At 42.7% G+C, this 19,553-nt stretch overlaps 1 protein-coding gene across 5 annotated transcripts in view; it reads left to right on the top strand.

The window, feature by feature from the left end:
• Positions 1–19,553, top strand: part of LOC109869661 (agrin) — a 537,476-nt gene that overhangs the window by 296,563 nt on the left and 221,360 nt on the right. For all 5 annotated transcript variants that reach the window (XM_031803590.1, XM_031803591.1, XM_031803593.1 and 2 more), the window contains one exon: positions 15,298–15,513. In XM_031803590.1, coding sequence (XP_031659450.1) covers positions 15,298–15,513 — 216 coding nt within the window. The remainder of the gene's footprint in view (positions 1–15,297; positions 15,514–19,553) is intronic.

The raw sequence follows: 19,553 nt of genomic DNA on the forward strand, positions 1-19,553 counted from the left end.
TATGGTTTTGAAAGGTCCACAACTGTCTATATAAGGTCCCACAGTTGACAGTGCGTGTCAGAGCAAAAATCAAGCCATGAGGTCGAAGGAATTGTCCGTAGAGCTCCGAGACAAGATTGTGTCGAGGCACAGATCTGGGGAAGGGTACCAAACAATTTCTGCAATATTGAAGGTCCCCAAGAACAAAGTCGCCTCCATCATTCTTAAATGGAAGAAGATTGCAACCACTAAGACTTTTCCTACAGCTGGCCGCTCGGGCCAAACTTAGCAATCGGGGGAGAAAGGCTTTGATCAGGGAGGTGACCAAGAACCCGATGGTCACTCTGACAGAGCTCCAGAATTCCTCTGTGGAGATGGGAGAACCTTCCAGAAGGACAACCATCTCTGCAGCACTCCACCAATCAGGCCTTTATGGTAGAGTGGCCAGACGGAAGCCACTCCTCAGTAAAAGGCACATGACAGCCCACTTGGAGATTGCCAAAAGGCACCTAAATACTCTCAAACCATGAGAATCTCTGGTCTGATGAAACCAAGATTGAATTATTTGGCCTGAATGCCAAGCGTCACGTCTGGAGGAAACCTGGCACTGTCCCTACAGTGAAGCATGGTGGTGGCAGACTAGCCAGGATTGAGGGAAAGATGGACAGAGCCAAGCACAGAGATATCTTTCATGAAAACCTGCTCAGGACCTCAGACTGGGTGGCGAAGGTTCACCTTCCAACAGGACAACGACTTTAAGCACACAGCCAAGACAATGCATGAGTGGCTTTGGGACAGGTCTCTGGATGTCCATGAGTGGCCCAGCCAGAGCCCGGACTTGAACCCAATCGAACATCTTTAGAGAGACCTGAAAATAGTCAGGTTTCGCTCCCCATCCAACCTGACAGAGCTTGAAAGGATCTGCAGAGAACAATGGGAGAAACTCCCCAAATACAGGTGTGCCGCTTATAGCGTCATACCCAAGAAGACTAGAGGCTGTAATCGCTGCCAAAGGTGCTTCAACAAAGTACTGAGTAAAGAGTCTGTATACTTATGGAAATGTGATATTTCAACAAACAAAAAACTTTGCATTTGCAATTATTTCAAAAAAGCTGCTTTGTCATTATGAGATAGTGTGTGTAAATGATGAGGGGGAAAAATGATTTAAGCGATTTTAGAATAAGGCTGTAACATAACAAACTGTGTAAAAAGTAAAGGTCTGTGGATATGGATATGAAGCTATATGGATCTTCAATGCTTCAATATGCACCACTAAATGGATCCTCAATGCTTCAATATGCACCTCTAAATGGATCCTCAGAAAAAATGCTGTAGATCGTTTTAGTAATCAATTAATATGTGTTGCGAAAGCTTTTCCTATGCAATTTTATATGCATCCTCAGAAATGGGCAGAAATGTAATGAAAAGGCTTCCATAGGACCGTGCCTCAGGACTACCTGGCCTGATGACTCCTAGCTGTCCCCAGTCCACCTGGCCGTACTGCTGCTCCAGTTTCAACTGTTCTGCCTGCGGCTATAGATCCCTGACCTGTTCAGCGGACGTGCTACCTGTTCCAGACCTGCTGTTTTCAACTCTCTAGAGACAGCAGGAGCGGTAGAGATCCTCTGAATGATCGGCTATGAAAAGCCAACTGACATTTACTCTCGAGGTGCTGACCTGTTGCACCCTCGACAACCACTGTGATTATTATTATTTGACCCTGCTCGTCATCTATGAAAATTTGAACATATTGGCCATGTTCTGTTATAATCTCCACTCGACACAGCCAGAAGAGAACTGGCCATCCCTCATAGCCTGGTTCCTCTCTAGGTTTCTTCCTAGGTTCTGGCTTTTCTAGGGAGTTTTTCCTAGCCACCGTGCTTCTACACCTGCATTGCTTGCTGTTTGGGGTTTTAGGCTCAGCACTTTGAGATATCAGCTGATGGAAGAAGGGCTATATAAATACATTTTATTTGAAATTTGCTTTGATATATAGGTCATCCTAGTAATGCTATGTAAACCTTCATTGAAATTCTTTAATATAAAATTCTAATTAGATCCTCAGAAATGATTGAATATGCAGTTCTGCGTAGATCCTCATAGAAATGTAATGCTCTAAGGAGCGTCATAGAATTGGTTTGATATGTAATGTGATCTGTGCATGGTTGCATGCCATGCATTCTTGTGCAGTGGCAGCGGTTGATTTTGGTGGCAGACGCATGGCTCGTCATGTGGTCTGTCTCCTTATGAAGGAAATCTATGTGATGAATTTGCCTGGAATGTGCTGTATATGAATAAGCACGTCTGCCCATGCCAAAGACAGTGGGAAAACAAGAACACAAAATGAATGTATGTGTCTGTTCAATGTTTGTTTGTCTCCGCGAATTTGCCTATTGTCATGTATTTTTTGCAGTAAACCTCTGTTTGTGTGTACATGTTGGGCTGAGTGTGTGTTTGCGTTTTCAGTATTGTATTTCCCCCAATATGTGCGTCCATTCGTGGCCAACTACAGCAGCGTGCTTCATTCAGAATGGGCTAAACGCTGCCAAAGAGGGCAAATTAAGACAAATGAAGAGAAGCGCATATTTATCCACATTCCCCCAGAATCCCTGTCTCTTTCCCACTTCATCCTGGCAGGAAATGTTACAAAGCCTCAACATTGAGGCGCGAGAGTATAATGAAAAGCACATAAGCGTGGAAAGCTTTGCCTACTTTTGTGTTGATGGCAATTAATTTTCTAGCGGCTGTGATCGCTAACGCTAGCCGCCGGTGCATGGGACACATCCTAGAAATGTGAACAGATGTCCCCCATCCAACATCCATCCACTCTCCCACTCGCTGGCGTGTACAACTGAGTCTTAGGGCCCCATATTGATGCTCGCTTTCCCCGGCTGAGAGGGAGTGAAGTTCAGAGTGATGGATAGGCAGCATGGGCTTTGACTCTCTGAAAATAACACAATCATGTGCTGCGTTCACCTCTCAGGGTTATTAAGATACAGAGAGTGATGGAGAAGAGAAAGGGAGGGGGCGGGTTGACAGCCTCTAAATTGAGCTTGGCAGATCTGAAGTACCAGGCTCCTTCTGATGGCCTTTATTTGGTGCTTACTCCCTCTTTGGTGTGTGTGTGTGTGTGTGTGTGTGTGTGTGTGTGTGTGTGTGTGTGTGTGTGTGTGTGTGTGTGTGTGTGTGTGTGTGTGTGTGTGTGTGTGTGTGTGTGTGTGTGTTACTCCTCTGGTTTTTTGGTGGCACGGGAGTGAACGAAGGAAGGGAAAGGAGGAAAGGGAGGAGGGTTAGGTCGCATTTTACATTGACAGCCCTCTTTTTTTCATATCCCTCTCTTTTTCTCTCACCACCTGGGAGAAGAGCCAGGGAAAGAGGGAAAGGGAGAGAGAAAAAGAGAAAATGAAGTGATTTGTGGAAGTATTGATCTCTGAGCCACGGTTATCGATTAGAGCATGGAGAGAGATGGAGGGGATGGAGAGTGATGGAGAGCTTTGTCTGAAAGAGTAGCGAGGGGGGGGGGACTGTCTACTGGGGCCCAAGAGCTGCTTTATAGGGGGCTCTTTATAGGGCACCAAATTAGGGCACTCACAGGTAGGCGGGAAGGTCAATTCTTATAGGGCAATTTTATGGACCTGCTTTTTTCTATTTCATTACCAAGAATTAATCTCTTCTTTCTGATTGTGGTAAACTACCAGGGGGGGTAGAGGTTTGGCACTGTAAAATTCCATTATCAAAACTCTCAAGTCATTTCAAATGGCAACATCTCACATCCAGAACCATTTTCACAGTCCTCCTTCTCAAACAAACTTAGTAAAAGCCTAAATGAAACAACACAAACCATACAAGGTTGAGCATCTTCCATCTTCAAACCACCTTAAAATTAGCCTGAGTGTAGCGAGGCTACCTTAAAATTCATCCTCTATCTAAAAATCATCCTTCTATCCTATTCAATCCCAATGGTGATTCGGAAGAGCATGGAGAAGTATAGGACTTTTATCCTTTTACCCAGTGAAACCATTTTTGCACCAGATAGAACTACAGGCACACTCACACAGAGTAAAGCCATCTGCCACTGGCTTGGGCCTTCTCTAGGAAGGACCCCTGAAGTCCCTCACCACCCCCGTTGTAGAGCCAGCATGGAGAAGCAGTTTCCTTTTCCACCCCTGTCTTTGTTGAGGGGAGTTGCAGAGCCATGGTGGAGATGAGGCTGTTTTTGGAGATGGGAGAATGCCTTTGGTACCCATACATTGACACACTGACTGAGAGGCAGATTCCCCCTCAGTCTTTTCTCTTCAACATTCTCTCTCTCTTTTTCATGTAACATAGAAAGCTTGATGATGAAACACTGGGGGGGCAAGAGACGGAGAGAGAGATGGAGCGAGAGCACAAGAGCAAAATGGGAAATGTAGAGCGAGAGAAAACGTTAAGGGACAACGTTAGATTCCATGAGGCTATGGATCTCACCGTAAGCAAAAACCCTAAAGCAACACGGCAACGTGTGTTTGTGAAAAGATACACACCATACCATGGGGAGTTATTTGGGAGGGCTTGGAAGTTATGTTCAGATGGTGAGAGGGAGAGCACTCCTCTCCAACAACTCGGTGGATGAGTTGAATAATTGAATCTCGCGTAGCAGTGTGTGCATGTGGCAGGCGCCGGGGATTTAGTCATGTATATTGCATCACGTTGTCATCTTTTTAGAGCCGCGCTGCTCTCCACTTTCCTTTGTGCCGGAGATGAAGGGTGACAGGATAAGGGCCACATCTCCATTATTTAAACTGGGGACCAGGGCCCATCCATTCTGACTCTCACTCTCTCTCTCGCTCTCTGAGGTGTCCATGAGGAAGATGTCCTTCCAAATCCCACTCTTCCTTCCTCTCTTTCACTCTCACTTACCTCTCTCTCACACCCATTCTCTCTTCCTCTCCCTCTCTCCAAATATATGCCCCTGTCTTTCTCTCCCTTATTGTTCAGATTCCTCCTCTGCCTCTCTCTATCTCCCTTTTTCACTCTCGATCTCCCACTCTCCCACTGTCCTCTCTTTGTCTCACTGACACGCAGCGATGCAAAGTATCCCGGCAGCCTCATTGTGATGAAGAGTTATCACCGATGGGGTATGATCCCTCTGATACTACACTGTACTTTGTCACCATGAGCGTGACAGAACAGATGTCACAAGGTTCCATATTTCGGGCCTGATTTACTGTACCATTTGTTTGCACCTGTTATTATCAAAAGGGAATATAACAAAGTGTAGAGTAAATACATTTAGTTAGATTTTTCTCAATTTGTATTCCCACTTGAAAATAACGGGTGCAAAATTGTGTGCTGGTGCAGCACGCCAGGTAAATTTGACCCCATGGAATATTGGTCATAACAGGTTTTTATGCCTGCATATGACATCTTATGTCATGCTTATGACAGCGTTATGGGGTGGTTATCATGATAGAGTATACTGTTGGAAACACTGAGAGAAAACATGCATGGTTCTGTTCAGGAGCAAGTTACATACTACGCGCCTATTTATACTGAACAGAAATATGAATGCAACATGTAGTGTTGGTCCCATGTTTCATGAGATCAAATAAAGATCACAGAAATGGTCCGTACACACAAAAAAGGTATTTCTCTTCAATTTTGTCCACATCCTTTTTAGTGAGCATTTCTCCTTTGCCAAGATAACCTATCTACCTGACAGGTGTGGCATAACAAGAAGCTGATTAAACAGCATGGTTATTACACAGGTGCACCTTGTGCGGGGGCAATAAAAGGCCATTGTAAAATGTGTTGTGTTTTGTCACACAACACAATGCCACAGTTGTCTCAAGTTTTGAGGGAGCGTGCAATTGGCATGCAGACTGAAGGAATGTCCACCAGAGCTGTTGCCAGAGATTTGCATGTTAATTTCTCTACCATAAGCCGCCTCCAACATTGTTATAGAGAATTTGTAATAAAGCCGTTTTGTGGGGAAAAACTCATTCTGTTTGGCTGGGCTTGGCTCCCCAGTGGGTGGGCCTATGCCCTCCCAGGCCCACCCATGGCTGCACCCCTGCCCAGTCACGTGAAATCCATAGATTAGAGCCTAATTTATTTATTTGAATTGACTGATTTCCTTTATATGAACTGGAACTCAGTAAAATCTTTGAAATTGTAGCATGTTATGTTTATATTTTTGTTCAGTATAGTTGTATTTTATTTCTTCTGATTCTTTAGTCTATCTTTTCTCTCGCTCTTTCTCAGTCTCCCTTTAACCTCTCACCATCTTCTCTTGCTCTCTGTCTTTATCTCTTTCAACTCTGTCCATCTGGTCTTGTGCACTCTCCTTCCTCTCTCCCTCCAGCTCCCCTCCCTCTTTCTGTCTGGGTCTGGGAAACTGTGTGGGAGTGTTTGTTGTGCTGCAGTGTGTGCTTGTGTGATAAATTATAAGTTGATGCAGGTGTGAGCCAGGTCAGCAACCCCGGCACAGCTCAGGAAGCTCAATGAGCGGGAGGGGAATTGATTGGTCTTTTATACGTGGAAATGAGTAAATACAAGCGCACACTCACACACAATCTCAGTCCAGAAGGGGAATGAATAAGGTAATAGAAATAATGTTGTAGAAAGGAGGGAAAGAAAGTTTTTGAAAAGTACGAATGTCTGTTTTTTTATTTTCTTCGTCGTGAGCAGATGTTTCCTCACTCACTCGCTATGCTTTGTATGATCAATAATTGACTGCATCAATCCCCTGGGAGCTTGTAAGTAAAAGATCAATGGACTTTTTAGGCAGATGTATTCTACAGGCACAAAGACAATGTTCATCTGCATTTCTCCCGGACCTTCTGGTGTGTTGTTGTAAATAGTGTTATCGCTGAGGCGACGGAGCGACACACAACTTTGCAGTTGCCTACCTCTGAGTGCGTTGCTTTCAGCCCTTGACATAACATCTAGGCCCGGAGAGGATATTGCGTGTAACCTTAGCATTTGTCAACAAAATTTGATTTTCAAAATGTCACGTGTGCTCCTTCTCCGGCCTCTAGGTCACCAGGCTGCTCATTAGGGCGCACAATATTCATAGCTTGTTTAAAGTTGTAGCATGTAGTTTTGCCCTCTTCAGCAACACTATACATTTTAACATAATACATTTTCTAATAGCGGCAAATCTGGAAACATACAAAAAGTACAAATGGGCATAAAGTCCAATGCATACTGGTCCTTTAACTCTAGAACCACTGGGCCTCGAGGGACCCCCCTTAAAGCTAATGAGCAGTCATTCTGACTGAAACATTCTAACAGTGTAATTAATACATTTAATTTATGCTATCTCAAAAATAATCATTTGGTTGTGTTTATGAAAGCCTTGGCTAACATTAGAATAAGATTTTTTTATTTCAAATTACACAATAGCATTTTTATTAGGTTGATACTGCTTGCTATACAGTACCAGTCAAAAGTTTGGACACACCTACTCATACAAGGGTTTTTCTTTAGTTTTACTATTTTCTACATTGTAGAATAATAGTGAAAACATCAAAACTATGAAATAACACATATGGAATCATGTAGTAACCAAAAAAATGTTAAAGAAATCAAAATATGTTATATTTGCCAAGAGAGATGACAGTCCGTCACTACTGGGACCCTTAGTGTTACGCGAAGTGGAACAGGGAAACCCAAGACCAGACTCAGACGAGGAGATTGGGATGAAGTAAACACGGTATTAATTGAAACACAGGGGGAAGATGGAGTGCAGGCCAGGGGAAGCTCGGGTGGGTTGCAGGAAACCAGGTGCGGTGGCTGAGGCTGGAGCGAGAGGGGTTGGCACAGGGTAAGCAGGTCCGTGGAGGCTGAGGCTGGAGCGAGAGGGGTTGGCACAGGGTAAGCAGGTCCGGAGGGGAATCCAAGGGAGTAGTAGAGTGGGGAATCCAGGGCAGAGTAGCAGGATGACGAGACATGGGACAGGAGACAGGGACCAGAGTCAGAGCGGGCAGAACTATAGCGGAGAGGAAAACCGTGTCAGGCATGGCACAACAGGATAACAGGATCTAAATAGTAACAAACAGCTAGAAACGTAGACTGACTGAGCAGAGAATACGATCTGGCAGTGTAGAAGTGGCAGGACTGAGTATTTGTAGAGGTCTTGATTATGGAACAGGTTCCAGCTGGTTGGGATCTGCTCTGACTCCAGCACACCTGTCTCCGCCCACACAATCAGATACAGAGAGAGAGAGGGAGAGGGACAGAGCATTGGGGGAGTGGGGGCAGGTCAAGGAGACACATGATGAGCAGTAGAGGGTGTGGCAGGAGCAGATGTAACACTTAGTGGGACTATCATTTGTTTTTCAACATTACAATAACCCAACACACCTCCAGGCAGTTTAAGGTCTATTTGATCAAGAAGGAGAGTGATGGTGCTGCATCAGATGACCTGGCCTACAATCACCCGACCTCAATCCAATTGAGATGGTTTGGGATGAGTTAAACCGCAGAGTGAAGGAAAAGCAGCCAACAAGTGCTCAGCATATGTGAACTCTTTCAAGACTATTGGAAAAGCATTCCAGGATGGTTGAGAGAATGCCAAGAGAGTGCAAAGCTGTCATCAAGGCAAAGGGTGGCTACTTTGAAGAATCTCAAAAGTCAAATATATTTTGATTTGTTTAGCTTTTTGTTTTGGTTACTACATGATTACATATGTGTTATTTCATAGTTTTATGTCTTCATTATTATTCTACAATGTAAAAAATAGTAAAAATATTAAAAAATCCTGTAATGAGTAGTGTGTCCAAACTTTTGACTGGTACTGTTGTGTCGATATGAAAGCAGTCAAAAATAGTCCATTACTGTTTAATTGTGTGCGTTTTCACGCAATGGCATCAGATGGATTTCATTTATCCCTTGTCCTCACAGTTGACACAAATCTTCGTAATTGTCACTTGCTTGACGCACTTTGACATACCTTTATTTGGTCGAAGTGCTTAATAGTCTCCGGTTCTCTCTTTATTGTGTCCCCATTGTCTTGTCATTCTTCAGGGGAGGGAGCTCCCGTCTCACTTTGTTTATGCGGCCGGCCAGGCTTGATTTCTTTACAAGTAACTTGTTTGCCAATGACAGTCAAGTGACAATTGTCCATAGTGTCATGTCTCCCCTTGCCAATGTAAAGTTCCAGAAGCCTCATCACCACATACTGCGACACTCGCTCACCTGCTGTCCGATGTGGAGCTTTTCCCAAATATTGAAGGCTATTTAGCATGTAAAGTTTGCGCACACTCTCACTGTGTAGCCTACTCCAAGTGGGCCAGAGTACAATAGAAGGGTCCGCCCTGTTCTTCATTCACAATTGGGTGATGACGTTGTCCTTGCTCATCAACTCACCCATTCACTCCCTTTATCATACTTTACTTCATTTGTTATGCAGTATGTGTGAAATTAGTTTCGGAATAGTGTAGGTTTAGGTTCAGTTTCAAAGTGATTACTAGCTGGGCACTGTACTTTCAACTGTTGGGAGAAGGAAGGGCAACGAGGGAAAACCGTAAAAAAATGGCATGCCCTCCTAAAACTGGTTATAACTCCAGTACAATTCTATCACCGACAGGGTTTAGGAAAATAAGGAGGGGGGCATGACTTTAATAATGGCAGAGTAATACAGAAAATACAAAATAATGAGCAGTCAAAATGACTGTTTTAGCGGTTGTAGTGTTAACTAAATGTGTATTAGTGAAAGAGGATCACTGGATAAGCAATCAATCTTTTTTTCACACTGTTGACTGTTGTGGTGTCCTAGGGCTAGTAGGAGTCACGCTGTTCTGGTGTAAGGCAACAGCGCCGATCCAAAGGGTGCTGTCCTTCAAATTAGATGTTACATTAAGATCTTGTCTTTCCTTGGATTCCTTCCATCCTCTTTATCTTCTTCTTAAAAGGCATTGGAGGATATGATCTGAGGTCCCACCCTTTGGACCATGACCTCCAATGTGAGAACAGAAGAGAGGCAAGGAGAGAAGAGGGTGCAAAACATTAAGGAAAATCTTTTGAGATTCACCTCGAGATTCGCTTTTGGCCGTAGTCCATTCAAAATTCAGCACATCCCCCTCCCTTCTCCCTCCTTTTGAATGAGCCCTCTGATGTTTCAATAGCGTTTCAGCAAGAGAGCCCTCCCTTGTTACCTAATAATCCTGTTTCCTAATTTGGTATACATGATTTGCCTTTGGTAAATTTCTCCCTTTACATCCATACAGACAGACTACATGGACAAAACACAGCAGGGGGACATACATAGGCCAGTTTCCGTGGTCAGAGAAAGAGGGCAGACACAATGTTTGTCAGGGTAAAACTAAGGAGAAAAGGACGAAGAAAATAGTATACCCTGTGTGTGTGTTTATGAGCACACACACCTTTTTTGCACATACAAATGTGAGTGCAGGAATGTGGTAATGTGCTGCACTTTGAATGGATAATGCCAGAGTGACTCGGCCTCTTTCATTTGTTCCCACCTTGTATGTGGTCAGACATTATGGAGCTTTCCAGGTAACACACTTGTCTGTACAAAATGTTTGTGGGCATAGTTGTTTGTGTCGTGTACTATATGTCATTTGCTTCTTGATGAAATTGAAAGATGCCAGCATCGTATGGTGTGAGACGGGCCCAACCCATCTACTGCAGAGCTACTGTAAGGTTGTATTCAGCCCACGTGACAAACAAACTTTGATTTGATACAGTGTGTGCAGGCTTTGACATCTGCTCTGCTAAAGTATGCACAGTACATACAGGGTTGTTTTCGAACTGTAAATCAAATGTCTGTCTTCATTGATGTACATGATTAATGAAACTATATATTCCCTAAACCTGACTCATTTAAAGACATCAGGCAATTACACAGCTTATTTCAGTGTATTTTACCATGTAACATATTCTCGCTTTCTGTCATGTACTGGTCCAACACATTTCTGAAATGGCTGAGCAGATGTCCTCCCAGACCAATGATTGTGTTTTTGTATATCACTTTTGAGTAAACAGTTAGTACTGTAGTGTATCACTATATAATTATATTGTTATTCATTGCATTATCATACATTTACTTGAACTGCTTTCTATCTGGCTTGGCCCAAGGGACAGTTATTTATTTAACTAGGCAGCTACTTTAAAATCTATAAATGTACTCGCCGACATCCCGATGTCCCTGCCTAGATCAGCAGCTTCAGCTGAAATAAAACAACATTTAAGCTGGTAAAGTGAACATAAATAATCATTATTGCAACCACCACAAAATACATGAATGGTGAGCTTCCCTGAATCCATCAAACCTCTATTTCACATTTCAGAGACAATCCTTAACAAAACCCTCTGTGATCTTATTTGTTTTCTCTTTTCTGGTGAATACAACTGAAATCGCAACCAGCTTTTTATGGCTTGTTTTAAAAATAGCGATATTTTGAAGATGATTACATTTTCAAATAACCGAAAGTGAGAGGTTGTAATATGAATATTGGAAAAAAGGCCATTCTTGAACACAGGGTGAGACTTTCTTAATAATTTGCTCGAAAATTAGTTAAGATTTAAGTATAACTTTTGTATGACTGGTGCCTTCAGTGAGAGGTCTAATGCATTAATATTTAATCATTTCTGCCCTCAGAATTCAAATGTATTATATAAAAAGGCCCTTCATTTCCAAATAAAATGTAATATTTTTTGCTCATATACAGTTGAAGTCAGAAGTTGGAGTCATTAAAACTCTTTTTTTTTTACCACTACACATATCTTGTTAACAAGTCGGCAAGTCGGTTAGGACATCTACTATGTGCATGAAACAAGTCATTTTTCCAACAATTGTTGTGAAATAATCTATAATTCACTGTATAACAATTCCAGTGGGTCAGAAGTTTACATACACTAAGTTGACTGTGCCTTTAAATAGCTTGGAACATTCCCAAAAATGATGTCATGGCTTTAGAAGCTTCTGATATGCTAATTGACATAATTTGAGTCAATTGAAGGTGTACCTGTGGATGTATTTCAAGGCCTACCTTCAAACTCAGTGCCTCTTTGCTTGACATCATGGGAAAATCGAAAGAAATCAGCCAAGACCTCAGAAAAAAATGGTGGACCTCCACAAGTCTGGTTCATCCTTGTGAACAATTTCCAAACACTGAACATATACTGAACTGTGACTGCAATGTTTTTTCGTAAGAGACAGTTAACTCAATATCACACAGTCCCACTGTTGCAGTCCCACAGAGAGAGAAAAGAACAGTATGAAGATGAAATAATCATGCAACACATAGTGGAAGTAATACAATACTAACTCTGAGGTAAACACATTGTTTTTTACTAACAATATGACTTCATCGCGAACTGTCTAGCATCCTCTAACATCTAAGCAGTTCCTACAGTTGTCCTTCTTGTAATTTCTGTCAACACTGTCATACCTAACTATCCCATATCAGTCCACACACCCCTCTCTCACCAGTGAGAGCATGACATCATGTATTATGGATGATCGCTCCCCAAAACAGAGTGAGCATTACAAGGACAAGGCATTTTCATCCATTAAAGCCACACACTGGACATGCTCTCTCTCTCAAATGGGATGTTCTCCGTTGGGTAGAAAGAAATACACCAGTATGTAATTTAAAGGTCCAAATCTAGCCGCTAAAACTAATTCTAACCCTACACTAATTCTATCCCTACACTAATTCTACCCCTACACTAATTCTATCCCTACACTAATTCTAACCCTACACTAATTCTAACCCTACACTAATTTTAACCCTACACTAATTCTAACCCTACACTAATTCTAACCCTACACTAATTCTACCCCTACACTAATTCTACCCCTACACTAATTCTACCCCTACACTAATTCTACCCCTACACTAATTCTACCCCTACACTAATTCTAACCCTACACTAATTCTAACCCTACACTAATTATATCCCTACACTAATTCTAACCCTACACTAATTCTACCCCTACACTAATTCTACCCCTACACTAATTCTACCCCTACACTAATTCTACCCCTACACTAATTCTACCCCTACACTAATTCTAACCCTACACTAATTCTAACCCTACACTAATTCTATCCCTACACTAATTCTAACCCTACACTAATTCTAACCCTACACTAATTCTAACCCTACACTAATTCTATCCCTACACTAATTCTAACCCTACACCAATTCTACCCCTACACTAATTCTACCCCTACACTAATTCTACCCCTACACTAATTCTACCCCTACACTAAATCTACCCCTACACTAATTCTAACCCTACACTAATTCTAACCCTACACTAATTCTACCCCTACACTAATTCTACCCCTACACTAATTCTAACCCTACACTAATTCTAACCCTACACTAATTCTACCCTACACTAATTCTACCCCTACACTAATTTTACCCCTACACTAATTCTACCCCTACACTAATTCTACCCCTACACTAATTCTAACCCTACACTAATTCTACCCCTACACTAATTCTACCCCTACACTAATTCTATCCCTACACTAATTCTACCCCTACACTAATTCTACCCCTACACTAATTCTACCCCTACACTAATTCTACCCCTACACTAATTCTAACCCTACACTAATTCTAACCCTACACTAATTCTAACCCTACACCAATTCTAACCCTACACCAATTCTAACCCTACACTAATTCTAATCCTACACTAATTCTAACCCTACACTAATTCTAACCCTACACTAATTCTAACCCTACACCAATTCTAACCCTACACCAATTCTAACCCTACACCAATTCTAACCCTACACCAATTCTAACCCTACACTAATTCTAATCCTACCCTAATTCTAACCCTACACCAATTCTAACCCTACACCAATTCTAACCCTACACTAATTCTAACCCTACACTAATTCTAACCCTACACTAATTCTAACCATAGCACTAATTCTAACTTTAACCATAAAATCCCTAGAAATAGCATTTGACCTTGTGGGGACCAAGTAAAATGTCCCAGTTGGTCAATTTTTGTTTGTTTGTTTGTTTGTTTACTATTATTGTGGGGACTTCACAAGTATAGTTAAACACATCCACACACACACACACACACACATGCCTGTGGGGTGATCTGCCAGCTAAAAGTAACCGTATAGCCATTGTTCACAGGCACTAGAGGAGAGAGGAGCATTGAAGGAGTCTTGACATGGTTTTTACATTACTGACCATGTGCTGTCAGACTCCATAGTTGCACCTCTCATACTCGCACCCCCCCCCCCCACACACACACTGCACGTACACACACAACATGCACACACGCTCTCTCTTTCGCTCCCTCTTTCTTTTCTTCCCCCTTCAACGAAAGAAAGACTAGCTCAGGTATCTGTCAGGCCCCAGTTCCTCAGGTGGTCTCACATTGAGAACGGAAGCCCTCGCCTGTCCTCTCTCACTGTAACACAGACACACACACTCACCTGTCAATGGAGAGGGGGTAGAGAAAGAGATCTGGAAGCCTAAGACAGATGCGGGAACAGATGCTGCCCTCTCCTTCCACACACACACACACACACACATAACAGAGCTGTGTGTTAATATATGTGTGCGTGTGTGTGCGTACATGAGTGTGTAGTGTACATGTGTGCGCCTGTGTGTGTTCAACAGCAAGTGAGAGCGAGACAGACAGCTGCCGGGCTAGTCCAAGTGAGAATGCCCACTCGCGTTCAGCACTGGCCTGGGAACCAGTGATAAGACGTAGCTGGGGGAGATCTGTGGAGGGGGGGGGACTAAATAGGAGAGGCGGGGCATCCGAAGGGGCCGCAAGGGCCATCAAAAGCTCCGAACCAAGGAGACTCTTAAGATCAGGGCCCTCCTAAGCTCAGCCAGGAAGGACTATGCTTTGTCTTCCGTCAGTCTCATTGATTTCTATTCAAATCCACTACCTGTGAGAGTTACCTGCTGTTTAAGTCAGCTTTAGTGTAGTGGTTTGGATGTGTGGACACTGGCCAGATAAATTATGCTCAAAGGTACCAAGCTGACGTTTATATTACAGGGGTCAATAAAGATGTAGGTATGTGGTGGATATTGTATGTAGCTCCTGTACTTGGAGTTGTAACGAAGCTGTTTAACCCATGAATATATCGAGTAAACTAGTCGTTAACTCTGTTTTTTGTCAAGTGTCAACTGTTATGTAGCTAAGGCCCTTCAACTTTCGGTAACGGCATTCTTTGAAGTGCTTTTGAACGGTCTGAAAGTTGGGACATTTCCTCCCTCACAAATAACATACTGCATTGCTCTTTTTCTCTATCTCTGTCAAATCAAACATTCAAATCAATTCTAAACGGATAATTTTTTATTTCTCCTCAGATTGCAGAGGAATGCTATGTGGCTTCGGGTCAGTATGTGAACGTGATGCGGCTGACCCCTCCAAGACAGAGTGCGTCTGCAAGAAGATGGTGTGTCCGTCGGTTGTGGCGCCTGTGTGTGGCTCGGACTCCTCGACCTACTCCAATGAGTGTGAGCTGGAGAAGGCCCAGTGCAACACGCAGCGGCGCATCAAGGTGCTGCGCAAAGGACCCTGCGGTGAGTCTTGCTAGCTAGCACGTCATGCTAGATACAGTGCCTTTAGAAAGTATTCCCAACCCCTTTTCCCCAAAAAATGGTGTTAGAGCCTGAATTTAAAATTGATACAGTTAGATTTTGTGTCACTGGCACAATACCACATAATGTCAAAGTGGAATCATGTTAAAATGATTTTTTACAAAAATGAAAAGCTGAAATGGCTTGAGTCAATAAGTACCAGGGAGGTTTTCCAATGCCCCACAAAGAAGGGCATCTATTGGTCGATGGGTAAAAATACATTGAATGTCTCTTTGAGCATGGTGAAGTTACTAATTACACTACGGATGGTGTATCAATACACCTAGTCACTACAAAGATACTACAGACCTCCTTCCTAACTCAGTTGCCAGAGATGAAGGAAACCGCTCAGAGATTTCACCATGAGGCCAATGCTGACTAAAACAGTTAGAGTTTAATGGCTGTGATAGGAGACAACTGAGGATGGATCAACAACATTGTAGTTACTCTACAATACTAACCTAAATGACAGTGAAGAGAAGGATTCATGTACAGACAAAAATATTCCAAAACATGCATCTTGTTTGCAATAAGGCACTAAAGCATAACGGCAAAAAAAATGGCAAAGAAATGTACTTTAAGTCCTGAATACAAAGCATTATGTTTGGGGAAAATTCAACACAGTACATCACTGAGTACCACTCTTAATATTTTCAATCATGGTGGTACAGTAGCTGCATTTGCAAGGACTAGAGAGTTTTTCAGGATAAAAATAAACAGAATAGCACTAAGCACAGGCAAAATCCTAGTGGAAACCTGGTTCAGTCTGCTTTCCAATAGACAATAGACAGTCAAATGACCCTTTCAGCAGGACAATAACCTAAAATACAAGGCCAAATATACACTGGAGTTGCTTACCAAGACGACATTGAATGTATCCTGAGTGGCCTAGTTAGTTTGAAAAGCAATGAAAAGCAATGATACACAACCAACTTGACAGAGCTTGAAGAATTTTGAAAAGAATAATGGGCAAATATGATAAAATCTAGGTGTGCAAATCTCTTTGAGACTTACCCAGAAAGACTCACAGCTTTAATCACTCCCAAAGGGATTCTATTGACTCAAGGGTGTGTATACTTATGTAAATATTTAATTTTCAAAAAACGTTACTAAAAACCTATTTTCACTTTGACATTATGGTGTATTGTGTGTAGATGGGTAATCCAGTTTGAATTCAGTGTGTCACACAACAAAGTGTGTAATAAGTCAAGGGGTATGAATACTTTCTGAAGGCACTGTGTCTGTTTCAGTCCATTGGCATCCCGTTAGCTACTACTGTTCAGTGTTGTGTACTGACATGAAGTGTTGAATTTACTGTACGGTGAGATCAGCTAACTATCATTACGCTAGCTACTGTTCAGTCAGTTTTGTCTACTACTACTGTACGGTCTATATGGTCCCTTATGTAGAGAGTCCTAGCTAGCATTATGGTACTATTCAGTCTGTTTCAGTCAGTGTTTTGCTGTGTAGAGCTGTACCCTGATGTATTGTATAGTTTCTCAGCTAGCATCACGCTAGCTACTATTGAGTCCATTGCAGTCTTTTGTGCTCTTTCAAACCTTCAGAATGAGTCCTTCTAGCATTGCGCTGCAGTACAGTGGCATGTTCTGTAACTCTGCGAGTAAAGAAGCTGTTATGTCATCACATAGATACAGTATTATGACAGGATTTGAAGAAACTTGCCATAAGCCTATTAGAAATGCCATTATGTTTAATATCACAAGTTATACCAGCCACCAGATGACAAAACACCTCGACGCACGCTGTGTCTGTCTACCACGGTCCAGAGCCAACATATGACAACAGTGAAGCCTATTTGGCTCATCGTAACCACCACTAGTTAGCATAGCAGCACCAGCCACCCCACAAGGGGTTTGCAGGGCTGAAAGCACAAAGCAATATGCTACAATGGGCTTTGTGTCGTGTTTTTCTCCCTCTATGCTGTCGCTACAATGCTAATCCATCAGCTGATTGCTGTGCTGGCTAGTGGCTGGCTAATAGCAGGGCCTGTGTGACTAAAGGGTTTGCCAGATAGAGGGAAGGAAACAGGAACAGAAAGAGAGGAAAGGAAACAGAGAGAGGGAGGGAGGAGGGGAGAGAAAGAGGGAGGGAATAGGGAGAGAGGGATGGAAGGGGGAGAGAGAGAGAGAGGGAGGGAAGAGAGAGGGAGGGAAGGGAGAGAGACAGGGAGAGAAACAGAGAACTGATAAAGAAAGACAGATGTATAAAGAGAAAGAGAGAGAGAGTGAGGTAATTACATCAGCTAGAGGAACAGGCCATATACAGCCATCAAAAGGCCCATAATTATCCAGACTTACCCGCTGGGAGCACAGTGGAGTTCTGGGTAAAGGGCGATGGTGGCCTGTGGGGCGCAACTTCCTCCTGATGAACCAGATCTGCATCGGGAGATTTAGTGACTATGCTGCTATTCACAAAATTAAGAAGAGCTGCTTCTGTATTGATTATGACCAGTGAGGACTACGGTGCACAGGGCCCATATCCACAAAGTGTCTCAGAGTAGGAGTGCTGATCTTCAACAGTGAAGAGGCGACTCCGGGATGCTGGCCTTCTAGGCAGAGTTGCAAAGAAACAGCCCTATCTCAGACTGGCCAAAACATTTTTTTTATTAAGATGGGCAAAAGAACACAGACACTGGACAGAGGAACTCTGCCTAGAAGGCCAGCGTCCCGGAGTCGCCTCTTCACTGTTGACGTTGAGACTGGTGTTTTGCGGGTACTGTTTAATGAAGCTGCCAGTTGAGGACTTGTGAGGCATCGGTTTCTCAAACTAGACACTCTAATGTACTTGTCCTCTTGCTCAGTTGTGCACTGGGGCCTCCCACTCCTATGTCTATTCTGGTTAGGGCCAGTTTGCGCTGTTCTGTGAAGGGATTAGTACACAGCATTGTACGAGATCTTCCGTTTCTTGGCAATTTCTCGCATGGAATAGCCTTCATTTCTCAGAACAAGAATAGACTGACGAGTTTCAGAAGAAAGTAATTTTTTTCTGCCCATTTTGAGTCTGTAATCAAACCCACAAATGCTGATGCTCCAGATATATACTCAACTAGTCTAAAGAAGGCCAGTTTTATTGCTTCTTTTAATGAGCACAACAGTTTTCAGCTGTACTAACATAATTGCAAAAAGGTTTTCTAATGATCAATTAGCCTTTTAAAATGATAAACTTGGATTAGCTAACACAACGTGCCATTGGAACACAGGAGTGATGGTTGCTGATAATGGGCCTCTGTATGCCTATGTAGATACAGTGCCTTGCGAAAGTATTCGGCCCCCTTGAACTTTGCGACCTTTTGCCACATTTCAGGCTTCAAACATAAAGATATAAAAATGTATTTTTTTGGTGAAGAATCAACAACAAGTGGGACACAATCATGAAGTGGAACAACATTTATTGGATATTTCAAACTTTTTTAACAAATCAAAAACTGAAAAATTGGGCGTGCAAAATTATTCAGCCCCTTTACTTTCAGTGCAGCAAACTCTCTCCAGAAGTTCAGTGAGGATCTCTGAATGATCCAATGTTGACCTAAATGACTAATGATGATAAATACAATCCACCTGTGTGTAATCAAGTCTCCGTATAAATGCACCTGCACTGTGATAGTCTCAGAGGTCCTTTAAAAGCGCAGAGAGCATCATGAAGAACAAGGAACACACCAGGCAGGTCCGAGATACTGTTGTGAAGAAGTTTAAAGCCGGATTTGGATACAAAAAGATTTCCCAAGCTTTAAACATCCCAAGAAGCACTGTGCAAGCGATAATATTGAAATGGAAGGAGTATCAGACCACTGCAAATCTACCAAGACCTGGCCGTCCCTCTAAACTTTCAGCTTATACAAGGAGAAGACTGATCAGAGATGCAGCCAAGAGGCCCATGATCACTCTGGATGAACTGCAGAGATCTACAGCTGAGGTGGGAGACTCTGTCCATAGGACAACAATCAGTTATATATTGCACAAATC

Source organism: Oncorhynchus kisutch, linkage group LG24 (assembly GCF_002021735.2).
Source record: "Oncorhynchus kisutch isolate 150728-3 linkage group LG24, Okis_V2, whole genome shotgun sequence".
In the NCBI taxonomy this organism is placed as follows: domain Eukaryota; kingdom Metazoa; phylum Chordata; class Actinopteri; order Salmoniformes; family Salmonidae; genus Oncorhynchus; species Oncorhynchus kisutch.